Source organism: Oculina patagonica, chromosome 3, assembly GCF_052425735.1.
Source record: "Oculina patagonica isolate OP01 chromosome 3, crgOcupat, whole genome shotgun sequence".
Classification (NCBI taxonomy): domain Eukaryota; kingdom Metazoa; phylum Cnidaria; class Anthozoa; order Scleractinia; family Oculinidae; genus Oculina; species Oculina patagonica.
The window spans coordinates 6,725,262-6,748,872 of NC_135760.1; the positions used below are offsets into that span (position 1 = coordinate 6,725,262).

General features: G+C 40.6%; 1 protein-coding gene and 1 non-coding gene across 2 annotated transcripts; both read right to left on the bottom strand.

Moving 5' to 3' along the window:
- Nucleotides 1–965: 965 nt before the first annotated feature.
- LOC144645106 (trafficking protein particle complex subunit 12-like) lies at nt 966–22,310 on the bottom strand. The gene is made up of 16 exons (XM_078504585.1): nt 21,998–22,310; nt 18,473–18,574; nt 17,476–17,627; nt 16,579–16,639; nt 12,387–12,462; nt 10,245–10,978; nt 9,720–9,836; nt 8,248–8,361; nt 7,021–7,159; nt 5,871–6,056; nt 5,459–5,532; nt 4,771–4,869; nt 4,308–4,402; nt 3,567–3,654; nt 2,208–2,258; nt 966–1,254 (listed from the first exon to the last, which is right to left on the bottom strand). The coding sequence occupies exons 1-16, from the start codon at nt 22,220–22,222 to the stop codon at nt 1,063–1,065; spliced, it is 2,505 nt and encodes an 834-aa protein (XP_078360711.1). The 5' UTR covers nt 22,223–22,310; the 3' UTR covers nt 966–1,062.
- Nucleotides 18,267–18,339, bottom strand: Trnaw-cca (transfer RNA tryptophan (anticodon CCA)). The gene has a single exon. It is a non-coding gene; the product is annotated as a tRNA-Trp (tRNA).
- Nucleotides 22,311–23,611: the final 1,301 nt, after the last annotated feature.

Consider the following 23,611-nt stretch of genomic DNA (forward strand, 5'->3'; position numbering starts at 1 on the left):
AAGGACCCCCAGAGCTGTGCCGGTGGGAGCTTTGTGTTCCTGGCTGGTCAGTTCCACCTAACCGCATTGGTCTGGGGGAGAGGTGACAGTGCACCAATACACACTATGTTGGGCGTGGGGCCAGCAACTTCACCCTGCAAAACCCCTTACGTGCTACCAAAACGTCAACTTATTTGCCAAGTCAACCGGTTCTGGGAGAATAAGGAAAGGGCCCCTTTAGAGAAGAACATTCTCCTCGGCTAAAACGAGAAGAATAACCCAAGAATAACCCACGATTTTGCAATACATACATTACAAGCAGGTTTCATCCACAGACTTAAATGTTCGAACCATCTGGTGTAGTATAATAAACATTACCACATGAAAGTACTGCTCAATAGCTTTCTTGTGAGTAGCCAAATAACCTTTAATTAGCCTTTTCTGTAACTAAAACCGAAGTTATTCTAGCAAGGGCAAGACACAAAAAGTACTTTGATATCTTGATATTTTCTTTATTGTCAATAGAGTTTCTAGCTGTACAAATTTCCCATCCATAACTATAACCCGTATTTAACACGCTTGTTGAAATTCTATTTTATCAACATAGACATTACTATCGAAATACCGAGTTCTCTGGTAGAAACAAAGTGACATTGATTGAGCGATTTTCATCGGCTTAGCCTGCGTATATGGCGGGCGACTTCTCCCTAATTCCCTCGCGGCTACGCAGTTTGACTCCGCCGTTCGCCGTAAACAAAGCACTCGGTCGCGAATCCCGCCAGCGAAGCAGGCTAGCTTTGGCTATCCTGAGCACTCCAATTGGTAACAATTCTTAAAATTGTAAGGTAGTCGCTTAGCACTAACTGATAGAATATAAACTATTTAGTGATTTAGAGTGCTAATGAATAAATTTGTACTGGATTTGTTCTGGGCGTAAACCACTAACTTGCCGAGATCTTGAGGGATTTGAGCCCACGACCAGTAGAACAAATTTTACACTGCACTATAGAGTGCTCAGACTGAAATGCGAGGGAGAAGTAGTAGTCTGCCCAAGGTTGCGTGACAGAAACAACATATGAAGTGTCACGCTATTTTGAGACATGAAATATTAAAACCGTCTCCTCGATGCTTGCCGACCAGTTCTAGTAGCTTTTGCTTCTTTTGTGAGCTGTAAGATGATTCTAGTTCGTAAATCGTGCACAAGTTAAAGAGCAGTCCTTCTTGAAGGTTTGTTTTAGGATCTTTCCAGATAATCCTCTCCAGCAATGCAAGCGCCTGAAAGCAAAATAATATAAGACAACCGTCCTTTAAATTTTAAAGATCTTTTAGGAACGGACGATAGAGCAGTTTTCTACTGTCTGTCTAAATAAATCTTTGCAAGGTTTTTTACTGCGAGATCTGATTGGTGTATTAAGCTATTTTGGCGCTTTGTGATTGGCCAGAAATATGTTGCTTTACTCCACCGAAAAACAGTCTGCTCTTCGAGGCTATGTACTGCTGCACGTATAGCAAATACCAGTGAAAGGGATTATTAAGCCCTGGCCAAACGGTAACGCAAGTGGACGCAAGAAATCGCAAGTTGAACTTGCGCACACACTTGCGTTGGGTGGCCAAACGGACTCGCAAGTTTACTCGCAAGTGCACGCAAGTTGCGCGCTGCAATTCAGTACTTGAAGTAAATAGCAAGTCAAGACTTTTGTTGACTTGCATTGGGCGGCCAAACAGTGAAAAACTTGCGTTGACTTGCGTGCAAATTTGATCTCGACCAAAGTGAAAGGGGGCAAGCGTGGCCGAGTGGTTAAGGGCGCTGGTATTGTAATCCGGAGGTTTCAAGACCTGCCCTTGCCACTAGTTGGATTTGTTTCTCGGTTGTCCCGAGTTCAAATCCTCGACCACGCTTTGTATATAGCCAACTGGTCTGCCTCCTGCCAGTTGGGATTTTTAACCTTGTTATGTTCATTTAAAATTATTTGTTTCCTGTTTCAGTGGCATGCCTGTAAACTAGCTATCTATAAACATATATATATATATATATATATTTATTATTTTAAACCATCGCAAATCAACGCAAGTGCACGCAAGTCCTGGCCAAATGGAGACGCAAGTAGACGCAAGTTTTCAACTTGCGTCCACTTGCGCCTCCTTTTGGCCAGGCCTTTACACGAAATGTACCAGAACACAATCTCCATGATAAACCAGTTAAGAACCTTTAGATGTTAAAAGCTTACCTCTTTTAATTTTCCGAGGAACAGCAAACAAACAGCCACGTTATTTACAGCCTGTGCACAAAAATAAGAAACAGTACTCAACAAAAAAATTGCGTAATAAAGTACTCATTACAATCTAATGGCTCTTTTAAAATTCTGCAATTCTACAAGCCTTCGTATTCTACGAAAGACAGTCAGCTCAGCTGCATGTCGTCGACTATTCGCCGTTCAAAGAAAACTCGCGCTCGAAGTCCAATTATCGAAAAGAAATTGTTTGAAAGACAGGATGGAAAACGTTAATGTTGAGAATCTGTTAACCAGGATTCGTACTCTTTTGAGCTTTCGAAATTCCAAGACTTTCCATGACCTTTTCCATTCTTGGAAATGTTCAAAAATTATCTTGATTTTCCTGACTTTCCAGACCTGGAAAACGAAATTCTTAAATTCCATGACTTTCCAGGTTTTGCGTGACCCGTACGAACCCTGGGCCCGGTTGTTCAAAGCACGATTAAGTTAATCCAGGATTAGCGTGAAATTTGATTTCAATTTTATATAATTTCGTTGAGGTTTGCTGTTTCTGTTGAATATTTTCTGTCCCACAGTTTTGACATGGACCAATCTCAAACTTAACAAAATATTTGCTCTGGGAAACCCTTTAAAACAAGATAAATTAAAATCTTGATCATCTTTTAATCCTGGGTTAGCGTTAATCGTCTTTCGAACAACCCGGCCCTGGTTAATGGGTTTAAGACAGTAAACGGAAGAGGGGGAATGGGCCCTTTGCAGGTAACGGTTACATGGTACAAAATAACACCTTGCTGGAGGACAGGTACGCGCTGGGAGATCCAAAACAGATCAAAACAAAGGGCTTTAACCGGCCATGCTTGACTTTCTTTGTTTTGAATGCCCCAGAGCGGGCAATTTTTTTTTTACGCCCACTTCAAGATGGCCGCCACTTACGGTCGTCGACTGGTAACTAGTACCGGTTATGCACTCCGGTTAGCCTACTATTCACTTCGGTTAGCCTTCGGTTAGCCTGTTTACGGTTAGCTATCGATATTTGTAAGGGAAACACGATATATAGTTAAAATTTACCAATTCTGGGAGCCGGCTCCCGGTGGCGTAGCGGTATCACGCTCGCTCTTCTTGCAGACGACCCGAGTTCGATTCCACCCACCAAAAAAAAAATTGCACAGAGCGGAGCTTGCCCTCCACCACGGAGGGTTTTTTTTACCATATGATCGCAAGCTGCAAAGGGACCATTAGCGACGCTATTCAAGCTTTTGGATTGATTAAACTACATTACGCGAGTGGAATAGAGAAGCGCTCTGAGAGTGAGTGAATTACAAGAAGCAACTGATCGAAGGCGTTGGGGCTTACCACAGAATTGTAAGGATCCAGCTTTGTAGCAGCTACAAAATGCCTGTGAGCTTCGTCAAACGACCCCGCAGACAGAGCCAACAAGCCCCTGTTGAAGATAAAAGAAACGGAAAAACCATCAGGATTCTTTAGCCTCAATCCAAGATTAAATGAGTAACTTTTTTTGACTACTAAATAATAATGTTTTGTGGAACCTGGCATTACTCAAGAGGGGGGGGAGGGGCAGAGATGGCGCAGTGGCGAGAGCGCTCGCCTCCCACCAATGTGGCCCGGGTTGGATTCTTGGACCCATTGTCGTATGTGGGTTGAGGTTGTTGTTGGTTCCACGGTAACGCTTGAAACCTCTCAATATCGGGTACAAAACACGAGCTGCGTCTCACACGGGTTTTTGGCTCGTCATGCAATCTTCAAACAACTGCGTGGCGAGCAACTATAACGTGACTATTGCATGACGAGTCATAGAAACATTTTGTGGGAGGCTGTAATTGGGGGAAGGAGCAGGGTTTTGATTTGCAATGGCAAAATGAATGAGGCAACCATTTTCTGACGAACGGAAAACGGATTTCGAGCTTAGATTTTTAATTTCCGTTTTCCATTAAATTTCGTCAGAAATAAATGGTATGGTTCTCCCTTGGGTACGCGCTTTGAGTGTGGAACGTTACACTCAATTTAATCTGAGGAAAAGAAAGAGAGGCAAAATACAAACAATTTTTTTAAAATAAAAAATAAAAAAACGCGTACTTATTCATGACCACGCTGCTAAGTGACTTTGGATCGCCAGTGGCTTTGGACTCCACCCGCTTGAAATAATTTTGTGCCGTTTCCAAGTCTCCAAGCTGTAAAAAGACATGATCAAACCAAACAAATCAAACCAAAAGCCAACCAATCGTTACTTCGCTTATGCGCGTTTTCCCGCGCTTAGCAGGGGTGGTTTTCTCTTCGAGATCTGATTGGTCCATTGGACAAACAGCGTCCACTGTGATTGGTCAAATTCACTTTTCCCGCGCTTACCGCTGGCTACAAAAAACTCAGAATTCTGATTGGTTCATTAATTCACTTTTCCCGCCACAGTGATTGGCTCTGCGACAAATTAGTCACAACCGTTTTAGCTTGACGAAAGCCATTAGGAAACAGATATTTTGAAGACACTCAAGAAATTTCAAGACTCCATACATATACATATTTCCTGAATTATTTAGTTTACCTGTAAGTAGATTCTTCCAATCCCAGATAACAAGCTGAAGGTACTGGAGGGGTCTCTATCCATGATTGATTCAAAAACTGCCACAGCTAAACTGTAATCCTGTCAGTTTTAAACAAAATAATCCACATGAAAAACTTCCATGCAATAGGCCATTTCCAAGTTACCCTTTGCCTCTATTTCAAAACGAGTCTACGTGCGAAACCATTCAAATGGAAATGAGTTTGATTTGCATGAAAATGGACCTGTAGGTGAAACTCATTTTCATATGAATGGTTTCGCACCTAGACTCGTTTTGAAACAGAGGCCAACAGTAACTCGGAAATGGCCTATTCGTTTCTCAATTTTTCTGTAAGCAGGGAAATAATTTACATTTAACATTGCAGTGAAAAACCCAACGTCACCTTCAGCAAAACAAATAGGGATCTGGCATTTCCGAGATGCCTTTTCCCACTGTTTCAAAACGAGCACTAGTGCAAAAGCTTTTTGTGTTCATATGAAACGTTGTGCATCAGGACTCGTTTTGAAACAGGGGTAGAAGGCTTTACTCGTAAATGGCTAATTCCAATAAAGGTTGATGTTACACTTACAGAGAGAAAGAATGAGTCATAACTAAACTACAATGCAAAAGTGACTCCTTTAAAAAACACCAAACCCTCGTATTAAACAAGGACGCTACTTTTTATCTCACCTTCATTCCAAGAAAACAGTTTCCTATTGAATAAAGAACTCGCACCTCTCTGGAGATCCACAACTCTATTGCAGCTGTAAAAAAACCCACTCTTTTTTACTCAGAAAACAAACAAATTAAGTCCAAAGGACTGACTCGTCCCCAGTCGTCTTTTGAGCCCGTCGTGAGTTCTTGACTGGGGGCGAGTCAGGTCCAAAGAGGTAAATAAAACTCAAAACTGCATAAAAAACAAATCAAGCGTTCCTGCCACCAGTATAGTAGAGAATTAATTGGAAAGTTAATCATTCTTTGTTTCAAACTATTACTCTTCTTTATCTACTCAACTTGTTTAGTTTATTTCTATTCTTCCCCAAGAACACAGTTCACAGTGATTCCACCAAAAGCTTGAACCTGTTTACAAAAACAAAATTACCTAGTCTGTTTTCAGGTGTCATCTCTCCCTGTCCCCCGTCTTCAGTCAGATTGTCCTGCAGGTTTTTCATTACTTTACAGCAGGTCCTCTGGAGCTCATACAGGTTGTCCAAGGCATCTTTGGGTCTGCCCATGTACTGAGGTAGTTCAGCCTGTAGGATTCTCAAGGAAAATGGAACCATGGATCCTACAGAAAATTAAGGAAGTGAATTTACCTATTAAAACGTTCAATCCCAAAAGTGTCCATATGTGGAAAAGAAAAAAAATAATTTTGCAAAATATTGAAAATTTATGTCATCACATAAATGTACCGGTTCAATAGCTTTCATTTGAATGGTCACACACAAGGATTTGACCCAGAGATTCAATAGTTAGAACCATCCTGTTAACAGCAAAGTAAGAACCACCTTGTACAGTATAATAAGCAGTACCACAGGAAAGTGTGGTTTTCCGCTGGCTGAGGAACGAAAGAGGTGGAAAACCTTTTTCTCCCACAAGGCTGGGAGCCTGTGTTCGAGTGTATGGGGGGTTTTAGGTCACGTGAGACACTCACTGTTCACTTTGCGTTTGCCATCTGCCATTGCCTGGCACCCCCACCCACCCACCCATGGAGTAATTCTAGGGGCAATTGAGTTGGTGTTTTCATTAAGGGACCATGTAGTTTCGTTCGCTTGATTCATGTCTTTAATATTCCCATGTATATTCTTTTGCCATGTATATTCCCATGTATATTCTTTTGCCATGTATATTCCCATATATATTCTTTTCCCATGTATATTCTTTCTTTTTTGACTCAGTTATTTTTTCTTGATGTATTGGAATTATTGTTTTAATAAAGGTTAGGCTGCGTGGTTCGGCTTGGCATGGCTCCCAGCTGTGTGCGAGAAGTACTGCATAATAGCTTTAATTTGAATGTTCACACACTAGGGTTCGATCCACAGACTCAAAAGTTATAACCACCTTGATAACAAACATTTGAATAGCCACATACAAGGGTTTCATCTACAAAAAAATTAAGAAACGCTTCCGCTTTTGCCAAAACGTTTTGAGCAGTTTGTGTGACCTTCCAAAGATTTCCAAAGATTTGTTCATTACATTGTATTTGCTACAGTTTTTGCAATGTGTACCCACAAGCAGCAAGATTAACCTACCTTTCCTACCAGGATATGTATCAGGGTAAAACTCATAAAACAAATCAGGTTGGTTAAAACTTCCAAATGCTTCCAATTCAACCTCAGCAGTACTAAACATCTGCAGTTTGAACAGGAGAGCTATTCGGCAAAACCAAACCTGTCAAGAAATGTAACAAGAAAGGCAGCCTAGCTAGTAAGACCTATTTCAGTCAAATCCCCTATAAGAAGGGATATCTCACTATAATGATAGAGTGATTTTCACTTAAATGTCGAAAGTAATTTGTGTTTGTTTTGGTTTTGCAGAACTGTTTTTAGTGATTGGTTTGAAATGCTTGTGTCACTTTCTCAACCAAAAAGAAGTTAAACCAAAACCAATCATGACTAACACACCCTTTCCCCGCACTTCACAAAGGGAACATATATATTTGTGTCATGTTTTGATTGGTTCACTGGATTGTCCATGTCCTTTGTGATTGGCCAGAGTGATTGTTTTGGTTTTGATTTTACAACACTCAATCAAAAATAACTCTTACTATGTGAAGCAGAGTAATCTGGCCTTGGTGGCTTGATAGTAGGTGTGTACAAATATTTGTACTTGGAGACTGCTGGGTAAATCTGACAAAAATGTTTGGTGGGGGAAAGGACAAGCATCCCATGAAGAGTGAGTAGTACTACTCCTAGTTTGAGTTCATGCTACAGAAACTGTAACCAGCAGTCTTATAATAGCAGACTAACAAATTCATATTTTATTAACTAATAGGGGTGGTAAACAGTCATTCGAAAATATGAGACTCACAGTTCTAATATGAGTCAAATTTCATGGGTTCCTCCATGTCAAATTTTTCGTAATAGGGTCTCAGAGTCTCAATTTCTCAAGACTTACAAAGTCTGATGCTTCCTGAAAAGATATTAGGGGACATGAATGGTCCATCAAAATTTTGCAGTGCTCGCAAAATTAGGCTTCTGCTCGGAATGCTCGTAAAATTTTAATGGTTGCTCGTTTGCTCATGCTCGCATATTTTTATAAGTGCTCGCATGCTCGGTTTTTAGAGGAGGTAGCTTTTTGAAGAGTGCTTGTTGCTCGCAAGGCCTACTTTTGTCAATGTTCGAGCTTGCAAAGAAAAATGCTTTGCTCGCTAAGACCCTTCGTAGTGGTAGTGTCCAGAAGACACTAAGCACAACTGTGCTAATTGAGGGCACTGTTAATTGTATTGTAACAGTGTCCTCAACTGTACATGTACTTACCTGTAGGGTCTTGTGAGTATGTAAAGCTCTCTGACCCTTCTGTCCCACTCCCTGACCATGTGCTGTTAGGAACCTGGTGGTAAATTCCAGAGCAGCTCTCCAACACTGTGAAGCCTGAAAAAAGAAAAACATCATGTAATAAACTGGCAATTTGCACTAAATGCATGCATCTGGATGCAGGTAACTTGCAATCACTAGACATGTTTGGTAAAAGCTATCTGCAAATCAGTAATTAAAGTCTCTGGGAAGCATGCATTCTCCCCTCACCATACCTGTGGCTCTAAAAATTGCTCTGGGAATTACAAAAGCACAACACAAGCCACAGACTGTCTCTGTCTGGAAACTTCCTATAAATCAGTGTCAGCTGACTTCAGCTGATCAAAAATTACATTCCCACTCATTCAACAGGTACTGTTTAGTAGTAGGGATAGTACTAATAAAGGTATAAATACCGTAAAATTCCTGTTATAAGCCCTGGGCTTATACAACTTCGTAAGGGGTTTTGGGTGGGCTTATAAGTGAAGGGGCTTATATCCGGGAGGGCTTATAAGCGGAATGAAAAAACGTTTCGAAACAAGCCACGGGAGTGTTGATGGAAATACGTTTTTAAGTTAAAAACGCATAATAAAGCAACATTTAGCCCTATTCAGTACTGTCACCTGGTAGAGGGGAGCTTATATCCAGGGGGACTTGTAATCGGATGTATTTTTTTGTTTCCAGGATGATGGGCCTATAACCAGGGGGGCTTATAAGTGGGGGGGGGGGGGGCTTATAACCGGAATTTTACGGTAAATCTTGATGTAGGCTTCAATAATAATAACTTTCAGTCTCAACAGGTTGTGAAACACACCCCTCCAGACTCCAATGGACCCACTCAGCCACAGTCACATTAAGTACTGTACAGTCATTGATCAGTATCACACCGCATGCTTAGAAATATCTACCTCCCCCTCGAGAGTTTCACCACAGAACAAAAAAATATGTTACAGGCTTGCCTTGTCTAGCTGTCAGTAGTATCGCATGCCCAGGGGGGTACTCCGGATTTCAAGTGACAGGGATGATCGAATAGGGGCAAAAATCAAGACCCAAAAAAATCCCTTAACCAACAATTAACCCCCAAGAAATCAACTGCAAAACACGTATGTTTGTACTTTATTTGTAGAACTACACAGCCAAAGCACTACCACAAATCTTAAGATCATTTTAAATACTCAAAGAAAATACTTACTTTAATCAAAAGTATAGTTGCCAAATTTTCCTATCCAAAAAAATCTCGGAATCAAAACTTTCAACCCCCAAAAAATCCTTCTATAATCCCTGGCCTTTTAAAATCCCAAGTACCCCCCTGGGGTCACATGCCTTAGAAAATGCCAACTGCTGTGTTCTAACATGGAATTAAATTCTCCCAACTATATTCCAATTATATTGCAAAATTATTATGTTGAAACCATGCACTTATTTGCTACATGTACCAGTAATTCTCTGAGCCCTGACTCATCAAGTGGAACGCTATCAACACTCAATGTCTTTCTATTCTCTGCTTCTTGTTCACCCATGAACTTTAACAAAAGTTCCTTCACTGGATCAACCTGTGAAAAGAAGTCTCCAAATTACCAAACATAGGACTGAAATAAGCTAAAACAGATTCTACATAACAGTACTGTGCAGTGCCGTGTCATACAGTGCGTCACAGTGCAGTGTATTGCAATTCAATCTCATCTTCTCAAAACAGAGAAAACATACATACATGTAGGAAATACAATGCAAACAACAAGAAGAAAACAAAGCTGCAAATACCTAACAGGAACAAACAGTAGAAGACTCAAAACATGTGTTTGTTCCCAGGATAGGGCACAGCAATGGATTCAAGATTTCAAAGATAAACACCATCCCACAGTAAAGGTTTTAAACCTTCCCTCCCTCTCTCCCTCCCTCTCTCCCTCCCTCTCTCCCTCCCTTTCTTCCCTCCTCTCCTGTCCCTTTGAACAACAATATACCTGTGGTCCCTCAATAACCAGTCCAGGGGATGTTAAGAACTGTTGATCGACATCAGATGGATTCAACATTCCTGATCCAATGGTGACAAGAAACTGATTGGTTTGAGGTGTCGATATCCATGCCGAGTTCCTCCTCTCAGCTTCAGTCTGTTTGCTTCTCACCCACTCCCCCTCAGGAGTTGGTGGTGCAGATGGCTGGCACCTTGGTTCCTGAGTAATATTCAGTCTGGTATCAGAGGACCCTTGTTTCTGTGCGGCATTTAATGGGTCGTTAAAACCTTGAGAGGTTTGCTGTGGAATTGGGGCAAGTGGCGGCATGGAGTTGTCAGCTCCTTGGAATGGTGGCCATTGCTGTGATTCATCTTGCAATGCTTCCTGGTTATTCAGTGTCAGAGACTCCAAAGGTTGCTGGGAAGGTTCGTGCACTGACTGTACTTCTGAAAGTTGCTGTGTCGGCTCTGAAGGATCATTTGATGTCAGAAAGGTTTGTTCAGATACTTGAGAAAAGGGGTCTGTTGTTCCTGGTGCGACTAGAGAATCAAAGAAACTGTGTCCTTCTTCATCACGAGTTGAACTGGAATTTGTTGAAAACAAGTCACTTAGGGTGCGATTGTCAATATGTTCAGCTGGTACACCTTGAATTTCCACACTCTGAACAGATTCGTCTGTCTTACTGGTGTACTTTGTCTTAGTAGGGCTAGGTTCTGGTGAGCTGTCATTCATCCATTGACCCTCTAGAAATAGACACAGACAAAATTTATTTTTAAGTAGTTCAGTTAGTCAGTCACTTAGTCTGTCAGTCAGTCGGACAGACAGACAGACAGACAGATAATTGAAAGCTGGTAAGGGAAGGGCAAGGGAAGGGAAAGGAAGGGAAGGGAAGGAAGAGTAGGATATGATAGGGTTGGGTAGTGTAAGGTAGGGTTGGGTAGGGTAGGGTAGGGTAGGGTAGAGTTGGGTAGGGTAGGGTAGGGTAGGGTAGGGTAGGGTAGGGTAGGGTAGGGTAGGGTAGGGTAGGGTAGGGTAGGGTAGGGTAGGGTTCACCGTGGTCAAACGTCTCAGGCAGGTTTTCTTTCCATTTCGCCGTTTTTTGTTCAAATTGAAGTGATTACGAGCAAGGATAGATAAAAACAGTTGCCGAGTGAAAGCATAATCCCATTCCCTCAGGTAAACCAGTGTTTTTACTTTTTAAATGTTTTGCATCCGAACCAAAGGTGCTTTGACAAATGGCGCCGACAAGTCCGCATATTGCTATTTTCAAACACGTAGAACTTTTTTAGTAAAGCTCCAAAAAACTTAGTAAACCCTTAGGATACCGGTTATGTATCGAACTTTGAACTGTGAAAATTAAAACCTTATCTTTGCAGTACTTTTCTTATTTTTTGCATATTTCTGTCGTTTGACCACGGTGGAAGGGTAGGGTGGGTAACGATGAGGTACACCAAGCCATCATTTTTTCAGGTTTCACTGACAGTTCATTGGTACCCTGGGTGGAACAAGGCACTATGTCTTGCCTTAGAACATAACAGAAGAACTTCAGTGAGGCCTGAACGAAGACCTCTTAATCTAGAGTTGCACTGTGCTTTAACTATTAAATCATGACACCTCCCAGCCAGGACACCAACTATAATCATATTGCTGGCCAGGCTGTAAAGAAAATGGATTTTCAAGGTTGCCCTTGAAGTCATTGTGTGCTACCCCAAAGGCCTTTCTCAGCAACCTTACTTCAGTGACTGTCAGGGGTTGAGACTAACTTTTTAACTCACTGGTTTACTGGCTAGAGACATGTCAGATTTTACTAGCCAAAAGTAATTTTTCACTAGTCAGGTATATTGATTTCTATCAAGAACAGTTGACTTTTCCGAGTTTTTCACTAGCCAAATGGTTAGTAGGAATGCTAAACCTGGTAGCCAAAACCTAAATTTTAGTAGCCTTTGGCTGGTTGACTACCTTTAGTCTCGAGCCCTGGACTGTGTAACAAAAAAGTCCACAAATGTTACTTTTCCATTATGCAAGTGATGAATAAAATCCACTAGCACAACAGGAACATTCACTAGCCCCGATCTATCAAGCAGGAATTTCTTTGCACACTGCTGGCAAATTCTTAATTGCAAGGTTTTTAATTTGACCACTTTGACTTACCTTCAGGGCTCGGACACTGCCAGCCAAAAACATTATCCATAATTTGAGGGTTTCGATAAAGCCAATTTTCAAACTCCTAAGAACAGAAAGAAAACATTTAGTAGTCACTTTAAAAAGCACTCAAAGTTGCAGTTAGGAATAGAGCATACCCAGTGCCGTAGCAAGGGTAAAATAAGTGGGGGGGGGGGGGCATTCGAGTGCCGGAGTCACGAACCGCTAGGGGGGTCTGGGGGCATGCCCCCTAAGAAAATTTTGAAATCTAGAGGCTTGTAAATGCTATTTCCAGCATTCTCCAAGAGCTATTTGTGATTTACGCATATCACGAATTTGAGACATTTTTTCACATTGTTGTCACGATTTCTGGTTTGTTTTAGTTTTTGGCTGTTTAATATTGTTGTGCATCACCCTACGTATGTTAAAAAATGAAAAGAAGTACAAATGTTATTGTTTCAAACCACTCGGGAGATAAAATTTTATTTTCAACATAAGTTTCTACCATTTTATACAGGTCTGTTTTTACTTTTTAGGAAAAAAACTGGGGGGGCACGAGCCCCCCCCCGGCCCCTTCTCTTGCTACGGCACTGATACCAAACAGCTTCCCAAAATTACTCTCCTGGTTGCATCAGGCTATAAAAATACAGTCAACTCTCTCTAAGACGGACATCTTCGGGACCGACCACAGCTGTCCGTCTTAGAGAGGTGTCCGCTCTGTAGAAAGTCAAAGTAACAAGGCACCAGTAATTCTGAGGTAATAAAGCTAAACCTTTGCACTTGTAATGCAACAAACCTTTGCTAACTGCAACAAGACTAAAATAATAAAAGGACCGTATTTGCTTGTTAAAGCAAAAATTAAGAGCTTGTACACAAACTGTAAAACTGTAAGTAGAAAACAACCTCTTTAGTGCCCATACATGTAAGCAGAAAAGTAGTCTTTTTGATTACTAAGCTTGGTGTACATGTTGTGGTTTAATTTTCATCTTGGTTCATTTTTTTCAAACCAGTTTATTTTTTTCGAACCAGTTCAATTTTTTTAAACCAGTTCAATTTTTTCAGGTCTTAGCACTTGTTGACAGGATTTCAGTAAATTTCCATTAGGCATCCACTTTGTTATTATGGCTAATATTTGTGGTGATGCTTCTGTTCCAAGACGGAGGCTCTAACAAGTACTATTAGGTTTTTACGGGTAATTATTATTGTTTTACATTTTATTTTATTTTTAACTTCATGATTTACTCTTGAGTAACAAAACAGAAAGTCACTGCACATTAATCTAAAAGTAGTTAAGTTATTGCCATGATGTGTTCATAATAAACAAGCTGCAAGACTTAATTTGAATTGAGTCTTTTTTTATCGTTGTCATTATTTAATTTTCACCAGTGCTGTACAAGCAGTGTCTGACATTTGCAGAATTTAGAATGCCGAATTCCAAAGGCGGAAATATTACAGACTGCAGAATCGCTTTGCTTGCGGTTAGCTTCACCCCATTTTGCTTGTGGTTAGCTTCACCCCATTTTGCTTGCGGTTAGCTTCACCCCATTTTGCTTGCGGTTAGCTACACTCCAGTTTGCTTGCGGTTAGCTTCATCCCAGTTTGCTTGCGGGTTAGCTTCATCCCAGTTTGCTTGCGGTTAGCTTCTGTTTGAGCTTAGGGGCATTTGTACATGCTTATCAGGGTTAGGCACTTGTTTAAGTGAGAAGGATTAAGCACTCAGTTAATAAGTGATTAGGGTTAAGCATTCAGTTTGGACGGTTAGCTTTTATTTGAGGTTAGGGCATTGCACAACAAAGTCACCTATGCTTTTTCACCCAGTCACTAATTAAAAACAACAGGTATTTAGAATTTGATATTTGAGTTTATTCTAAGAAAAATGCATTTAAATACCCTTTCTACATGCTGCAGAAAATGACAACACAGTAGTATAATCAAGTTTAATGTTCTGAGTGCTAGCTGTTCAAGGATATGAACTGGTGGGTGAAAAAAGTAATTACAATTTCTTCAATTTTTCCCAGAAGGAGATTTGAATGAAGGAACAATGTCTTGTCGACACGATCAACTTTAATAGAGATAAAGTCTCCAACTGAAGAAGTAGCGTTTGAATACTCTTTGTGTCTCTCCGGAAGTTTTAGCGCCTTAGGCTACACCATGATTTTAAAAGATAATGAGCTGTTATGTTCATGGCCCACTTATGTTCCTTGCTGCAATCGCATGAACAGTTACGAGAATCCATTAAATCAATCTTCAGGAGAGATAAAAGTTTCGGACATTGAATAGGTTTATCAACAATCTTAACACAACTTTTGCTCCACTGCTGCTCCGCATGAAAAACTGTACGAACAGATGGACAAACATGGCTGTCACTTTCACGTTGACTTCGGAATAGTTGTCATGTCTGTTTACAAGTAATTTCTCGACCACAATGAGCAGCTCGAAGGAGAAATAGCACTTCGTAAAAATCTCTTTTAGCCACCACTTTACTTTTGTCTGCTGAAATAAGCCCACTTCTTACTTGTTATTGTCGAGATTTCCCACTTCGATCGTTCGATCGCTGTCTTCTTTCGAGTGAATTCCAAGCTGCTTCACGGTCTGGTATTTCAGGTAGGCTTGGCTTTGCTAATGTTAAAGAACTTGTCTTCGATAAATAGCGTTATTGGCGATTCTTTTTTTCACTTGTTTCTCTTTCAATGCCGCTAATTCTTTACAAAATGTTTCTTTCGAAACACATATGGCACGGTTCAGCCATCTTTCGAATTTTTTACAATCTCGTCCCCAGAGGCCGCGATCCTTCTGGTCTGCGCCAGGGATCAGGACCTCTGGGCTATTCTAAAAAGCTGCCGAAACAATGAAAACACTTCTGATTGGTCGATCTGTAACGCGCCAAAATTTGAACGTGTGTCGGGATGATTGTCCTGGCCCCTGGGGAGTTGAAAGTCTGTGCTTTATGCAAATCACAGATTGTGCACGCAATCGTAACATGTGCAGTTTTTGGATGTATTTCTGTTTGGAGACGACATCAACAGTCTCAGAGCAATTCTTTTTCACTTAAATAAGCATGTTTAATGTATAACGATGTTTAACAGTAGAGAATGATCCCAAAACAGCATTAATTACAATTACGTGACACGACCTGAATTTGCATAAAACCGCAGACATGTCTAGTCTCTTGTGAATGAATTAACGGTCGAATGACTTTTTAATTATTCAGTGGAACGTGGAGCGTGCGCAAAAGAGTCTTGCAATCTCTGGCGCAGGCGCACAATCAAACCGGAACCAGGATTTCCTGGTTCCGGTTTGGATTCGTCCAGAGCCGTTGAGTTTCCCGACCGCTGGTCAAGGGGAACACAGGCTCTGGGGACGAGATTGAATTTTTTAAGTCTCATTTGCTGTGAAGTGCGCATGTACGCATATTTAGCCGAGCGAATGGGAGTCTGGGACCGAATAAGTTATAATAACAACAAATCTGGGTGAAATGTGCAACAAATCCTTCGTGGTCAAGAGGTTAAAGGCGCAGTACTACAGAGCGAAAGTTGAGCGAGAGGTCAGTGGATCAAGACCAGGTAAGGTTAGAGAAAAAAAAAAGAAATAAATATCTGTGTATAGGGGGTAGTGGGATAGCAAAAAAAGGGGGGAGGGTGTAGGGTATATCAGGGGGGAGGTGAAGGGGAGGAAGAGAGGGAGGTAGGGACTGGAAATTTCCCGTAATTTTTCCGTGTTTATTCTTTTCACCCCCCTAAAAATGCCATGCCCCTATTTTTCACCACACCCCAAAAGATGAAAGCCCTTTTCAGACAGTTGATAAATAAACTGGTTTAAAAAAATTGAACTGGTTCAAAAAAAATAAACTGGTTTGAAAAAAAATGAACCACTGACAAAAATTAAACCACAACATACACATATCCTTAGGTCGCTGACTAACTTTGCTTTAGGTCAATACCAAGTTTGGAAGTATTTTCACTAATAAAACATGATAAAAACACTTCTCAAGTGTCCGTTAATGATTTCAAAGTGTCTGTTGTCCGTTTTAGAGAGGTGTCTGTCTTAAAGGGAGTTTGGTTACAGTAATTAAAATGACTGAAAAACGGCAGGGACCATCACCTGGTGTCTGTCTTATGGAGGTGTCCGTCTTATAGAGGTGTCCGTTAAGAGAGAGTTGACTGTAAGAATGTGGACATTTTATTAACCTTTTTTAACCAACCTTAGCAGAAAGCTTTCCAGTTTTAGACACGTTACACGTCTCAAATGCATCACTGACAATCCTGCAATTAAATAAAATCAAAATTAATAATCATAATTTACTTATCAAACACATTGTAGCTTTAAAATGAGTCACACCTAGCCATATGGGCAATGATACCCAGGACAAAAAATAACCTTTTCACTTAATATTACCCAATGTGCACACATTTGAACCACTCACAAAAATACTGTTTATCTAATTTTGAACATTCTTAGGATGATATTTCCTTCTTATTAACCCAATATGAAGTTCAGTTTTTTAAGTTCAGTTCTTTCTGGAATGGACCAAGCAAAGCAATCTCCATGCAAGAAAGTCTGAGGGAAAATTTTTCCCAGTTTACCCGAAGCTAGCAAGAGTTAATAAGAAGTTTATTGTATGACTCTCTTTCTTGTTTGTTGTGCGCGTTTTGCCTGGGAACCCCCATTAACATCACTCATTATTGATGGAAAAATCAGTCCCAACCATTAGCCAATCACAATGTGTGTCATATCATAACAAAATCTAGACAAAACCATCGCTTGCATCTGAGCACAAACACCTGCCACCAAAACATGATCTAACTGGGTATTAAATGTGGCACGATTGGTCATCAAACATTTGAAGTTTAGCAGACTGTAACCAACTTTCGCACTCAAAATGCTTACCATGAATACTGAGTACAGGCGAAATTTGTGATTCAAGTGAACCTGTAAATGCATATCGACTCAGAGCGAAAGTTGCCATTAGGATCTGCTATATTTCAAATGTTTGATGACCAATCATGCCACGTTTAATTTCCAATTAGATCATATTTCGGCAGCATGTTCATGCTTAGATGCAAGCGATGGTAATCCATCTGAATCTAAATGCTACAACCTTGTTACAGTGTCAATCAGCTTGTCAATTCCAGTCCCCTCAGATTCAGGCTGCTCTACCTCCTCCACATTATCCAGTATGGTCTGAGCTGACTCAAGTGAACTTAAAAGAACAGCAGTCAGCTCATCTCTGCTAACACCATCATCTTCAGCCTGCAATTCACACAAATTGGTAAGTAAAAACCAAGAAGAAAGAATTTAAGAATATGCTTAATGCATACCCTGGGAAGGTGGAACCCCACATCCATCCCAGGGAGGGATACCCATACAAAATGGATGGAGATGCTTGTTGTCTTGCTTTAGGGGTGTTTATTACAGACTTAAGTCCAACTTAGGGTGTTTAGGACAGAATGACAATATTTTTAGCTGTCAAGGTCTCATTTACGGTTGCAAAAAATAAAAAAAAATAAAAAAATGTTGTCATACAATGTTGGTCGTCTAGACCAAACAAAAATCAGATTATGGTATCTTTTAGCAGTCAAATATGGTTTGAGTTACGCCCAGATTGGTAGAGGTTTTATTCAAATTTTCTGATGAGCATCCCTGTCCCTTTTCTACGGGAGTCCACTTAAGGGGGAAGCCTCGAGTCAAGTGGCCCATACTTGCCGGAGCTGATCCCTGTTTTTGTAGCATTAAGCAGCTAGGAATATTTCTACCCCCACCTCCCCCCTGAATGAGATGCTAGTCCATTGCAGGGTACCCCCCAGCATTATGTTGCCGGTACCCATTTATACACCTGGGTGGAGAGAGACACTATGAAAGTAAAGTGTCTTGCCCAAGAACACAACACAATGACCCTGGCCAGGGTTCGAACCTGGACCCCTTGATCTGGAGTCCAGCGCACTAACCATTAGGCCACCATGCCTCCCATCAATCCCCTTAGACATTCTAAAAGAAATAGAAAATGACTGCTTTGTGTTTACATACAACCTGTAGGCCAATGCAAACTCACTATGCCATTATATATTTCTTACATCAGATATATGAAATAGCATTACCAAATTGAAGATATGGAACAACAATCTGCATTTATCTTTAACTGTTCCATGCAAACACAGAGCTATTCCTCCAATAAACTCTTCCAGGTCAATAGTACCATTCTGCAAGGAAAAGAACATTGCATCAGTATCAGATAATTAACAACTATTCACCAAAGTGGAGGTGGTTAGTGGTGGATATAAATATCCACCACTGTACATACACTACATGTAACAGTGAGATGAAATAACCCCAAAAGGTTGATTTTTAACTCATTTTAATATTCCTGTCAATGATTGGAATTTTTGCGCACAAGTTGCTCAGAGGTGGATAGCAAAGGATACCTGGCATTTGAGTAACTAATGAGCGTGTGCCAACAACGCTATCTACTGTTTTAGTATATACTATTAGGGGGGTAGCTGTGTCACAATGTCGCATGTTTCTGAGAACCGATGTCACCTAGCCAACAGCTGTAAATGTCGCTGTCATTTTCCCTCTATTGTTGCAGTGTTGCATTCACATTCTGTTGCTATTGCATTTCAGTGCTGCAGTGATGTCACTTGTCACTGTTAAAATGTTCCTGTGTCAGTATTAACCCTAGATATGCCGTGGGCCAATTTAATTGGTCCATCGATAAACACCTAGATTTGCTGCAGGAAACACATTGGGCCATTTAGAATAGGAATTGCTGTACTATCGATCGTTAGTTAACTTTGACAACCCTTTGTAATTAAAATCATGAAGCCGACAGTCACCCAAGTTTTGAGCATCCACATTTGCAAAGAAGAAGATAAAATGACGGCCATTTTGTTATGTGTTTCTTCTCCCAAAATGTTAGCGTCCTCAGAACAAAATGAGACAAGGAAATCATGGAAATGGGATCTTCAGGACCTTAACATTAATCGATAACTGATCAATTTCCTTCGGCATGTTGGTACAGGACAGAATCTACTTTCAATCGTACTGCGTTGTGGAGCGACTTCGCTTGCCAGTGGATCGCAAGTGTGGCAAAAATGTTAGATTTACCACTATATATTTTGGTTCCCATCGCTCTTTTTGGATTATGGAAAGAGTTTAACCCTTGCTTTTTTAAGAGTATGTCACTTTGGATGGCTTGGACCAAAACATGAAGGTATAATTAAACATTTATTTCAACACATGTTTTTAGTGTGGTATAAATGTGAGAATGTGATTTGCTCTGGCATTTGTAGACCACCCCCTTTAAAAAGCTGGCACATTAAGGGTTAAGGATCATGTCGCTTGTCGCTTTTTCCCTTTGGAAGGCCTCTTTTATACCTGTAAACTTTCATGCACATGGACAAATCGGATTTATTTGTACTAGGTGGTATACAAAGATTTCGTGTCTGGAGTGTGTGTTGAGCCTTATAAACTACAAGATAAAAGATTTGTTACTACATTTGTACAAAATGGCATGAAGTAAATCTTACATAAGTGGTTGACAAAAATAAAACTACAACTTCTAGTGAAATGTCTGTACACCTTGCACAGGCCAGGGGAGTACTCAGGATTTGAAGTGACAGGGATGAACGAAGGATTTAACAGGGTGTGAAATTTTTCCATGACAGCTTCAGGACGGACAAAATGTGTAATTCATTACATATGCACGAACCCCACTTGAGTGGGGTTCGTGCATTATTTATGAGCCTAACGAGTAGCATATCTGTGAAAACCGGTTTTCGAAGCCGACTCCGACTCGAAACTGACTCGATCACTCAGAAGCGATATAAGTCTACAACTGAAGCTTTCTAGTTTCGAAAAAGTTGACTGATAGTTGGAAAGAATGAGGCAACGGCATTCTTCGAAAACAAGTTGATTATAACGGCGGAAGAATATAACGAAAGGTTTTGTTTGTTTATTTCACGGGCCGACAGAGCTAGCGTGATTTCACAACTACACAAGGTTTAAATTTCCGCTCCTACAAGCTTACGAAGATGTTTAAAACAGCAAAACCTCTATAGCTAATAAAACAATTCATGACTTATAGATTGAATCGATGCGCAAATTTATAATAATATGCTTGATCTAGCGAGTGGTCGAATCAACACGCGCCGATCAGATTTTATCTTCACGCGATGTTTCACTGATGTCGCAGCGAGAATTAAATCTCCGCTTCTACAAAGTTTACAAAGCCGTTTGTAACAGTGAAAAACTCTGTAGTCAAGGAAAGAAAATTATTTTAAACGATGCGCCGAGTATGCTTGCTACATTTTTGCGAGCGAATGTTTTTGTTTGATCTAGCGAGTGTCAACACACGCCGACCAGATTTTATCTTCCGATGTTTCACTAACGTCGCAGCAAGAATTAAATCTCTCGAAAATCTCCGCTTGTACAAAGTTTACAACGCCGTTTGTAACAGTGAAAAACTCTGCAGTTAAGGAAAGAAAACGATTTTAAATGATGCGCTGAGTATGCTTGCTAAATTTTTGTGAGCTAGTACTTTTGTTTGACAGGTGCCGACAAGACTGATTTTATCTTTGATGTTTGAATTTAACTTGAGAAGCGTCGCGACAGGAGATAAATTACCGCTTCTTCAAGGCTTTCGAAGGTGTTTACAACAGCAAAAAACTCTGTAGTCAAAGAAACAAGTCATGATATTAAAAAAATGACGCGCTGAGAATTCCTGCGAATGTTTTGTGAGCGAAAGATAATCACGCGAGCGAAAGTGATTGTCTGTTGATAATTTTAATTAAAACACGCTCCGAAATATGTGATTTCATATTTCGTTGTATGAAAAGCGCTAGCGTCACGACAGGAAAGATACCTCTGCTTCCACGATACAAAAAGTTTATAGTATATGTGGCGAAAGGCTCTGTAGTCACGATGAGCAAATACTCGTTGGAATGTTCATGTGTGAGACTGTTTGTTTAAGCCAAGCGACGGCAATTTCTACTGAATAAATAAGCGCCGTCACGAGCGTAATGTTCCTATCATCGGTTTTTTGCGTCTCGGCAAGAGTAATACCTCTGCTTCTATAAGATGTAAGAAGTAAAATCGAACTAGGATATTGAGTAAAACAGGTTTAAAACTGGATGCTTGCTTGCCAAGTTTCGCATTTAGTTGCTTAGAAACCAGTTAGTACAGGGTGTCCCTTGATAATTCTTTAGCTCCATTACGCATGTGCACAACAATTACTGAATACCTAATGAATTACACACTCTGTCCGTCCTGAAGTCCTAATGCGATTCTGGGAAGTAGAGATATTTTGGAGTTATAAATCTTAAGGTTCGTTGTAGTGCCTTGGCTGCGCAGTTCTGCGAATAAAGTGCAAACAAACCTGTTTTGCTGTTGATTTTTTGGGTTAATTCTGGGGGGTTTTGTTGGAAGCCCTAGGGATTTTTTTGGGCCTTGATTTTTGCCCCCATTCGATCATCCCCGACATTTGAAATCCCGAGTACCCCCCCCCCCCCCCCAACCCGGGACACCATGTCAGTTGTGTATTTATGTTGTAAGCTTGGTCAAGAACATAAGATTGCTGTCTGATGATAAAAAATTATCTATCATGAATTGCACAGCGAGGTAAATACCTCATCTTTGTCGAAAGCATGAAAAAGACGTTCACCAATAAAGCCTGGAAGTCGGAATCGTTCAGCAAAATCTTGACGATTAATCAGAGAGAGTTCAACATGTCGTGTGCCATCCTCTCTTTTCGTCGAAATCTCATTGAACACTGCTTCGATATTTGCCAATTCTATGCTGCTAAGTTTCTTTACAGCACTTTTGTAGCACTCTTTGGAACTTCCCTGACCCATTTCGTCGAAATACTGGATATTATCCAAGCGATTTCAGTCACATCTTGGATGATTTTGGCCAAAATGTTTTCTTTCCAAATCCAAAATGGCGGCTAAAAGCAATCCGCTGCCTGATCGCGGTTCAAAGTGTAAGGTGAACTCGCGCCAGGGCTCTTTAGAATTGAACTTTGACGGACACTTTGACGTAGACTTCGAGCAGAACAGTCCCATTTTTTCGCAGTCTGTGGAGCGTGAAGCGAAAAAAAATTTCGCAAAGTCCGTCGAGCGTCAAGCGAAAAAAAAATACGTTCATTTTTTTTTTGCTTCAAGTTCGATGGACTCTTCGGAAATTTTTTTTGCTTCAAGCTCGACGTACTCTGATCTGCGAAAAAATAGGGACTGCTCGTAGTCTAACATTTCAGTGGACTTTCTCTTTTTCCTAACTTGATCCTAGTTTATCTTCACCCGCTTTGCTTTCCGTTATTTCTGTTTAGAAAGGAACAGACGAACACTCCATTGTAAATCATGGCACTCAAAAGTATCAATAAAAATATTCCGGTTATATGGCCCCCCGCTTATAAGCCCCCCCGGTTATAGGCCCATCATCCTGGAAACAAAAAAATACATCTGGTTATAAGCCCCCCCCCCCCCCCGGATATAAGCCCCCCTCTACCGGATGACAGTACTGAACAGGGCTAAATGTTGCTTTTTTGTGCGTTTTTAACTTAAAAACGTATTTCGATCAACACTCCCGAGGCTCGTTTCGAAACGTTTTTTTCATTCCGCTTATAAGCCCTCCCGGATATAAGCCCCTCCGCTTATAAGCCCACCCAAAAACACTTACGAAGTTGTATAAGCCCAGGGCTTATAACCGGAATTCTACGGTATTCGGGAATAATCATTAACTACATGTATGCCACAAAATGCATTTCGTGAAGCTTTCGCACAGCAAACAACGGTACATTTCTGGGACGAACTTGTAAAAAAAAAATTAAAAAAACGCTAAACGCTGAAAAAGAAACGAACTTAGACAGTAAAAAAGGAAAAGGGTGAAAAAGATAAAAAGATAAAAATCAAAACGGATTTTCTGGGGAGGAATTAATCGGTCCCCAAGCCTGTTTGAGGGTACAGTCAACTCTCTCTAAGACAGACACCTTCGGGACCGGCCGCAGCTGTCCGTCTTAGAGAGGTGTCCGTCTTGTAGAAAGTCAACGTAACATGACGCCAGTAATTCTGAAATAATAAATCTAAACCTTTGCACAATGCAACAAACCTTTGCTAACTGCAACAAGACTAAAATAATAAAATGACCGTATTTGCTTTTCAAATAGGCATGAATAGATTGTGCTAGTAGATTCAGGAAAAGTTGCTTCATAATATACCCAAAAGTTGCTCTAAAGTTGCTCAAAT

What these genes read in the sequence shown, in the direction of transcription:
- LOC144645106 (XM_078504585.1), bottom strand. Translation starts at nt 22,222, where the DNA reads ATGGGTCAGGGAAGTTCCAAAGAGTGCTACAAAAGTGCTGTAAAGAAA. An exon ending in TACATATCCTGGTAGGAAAG is followed by an intron (nt 6,057 to 7,020) that starts GTAGGTTAATCT and finishes AATTTTCTGTAG; the next exon opens with GATCCATGGTTCCATTTTCC. An exon ending in ACTGTTTTCTTGGAATGAAG is followed by an intron (nt 4,870 to 5,458) that starts GTGAGATAAAAA and finishes TAAAACTGACAG; the next exon opens with GATTACAGTTTAGCTGTGGC.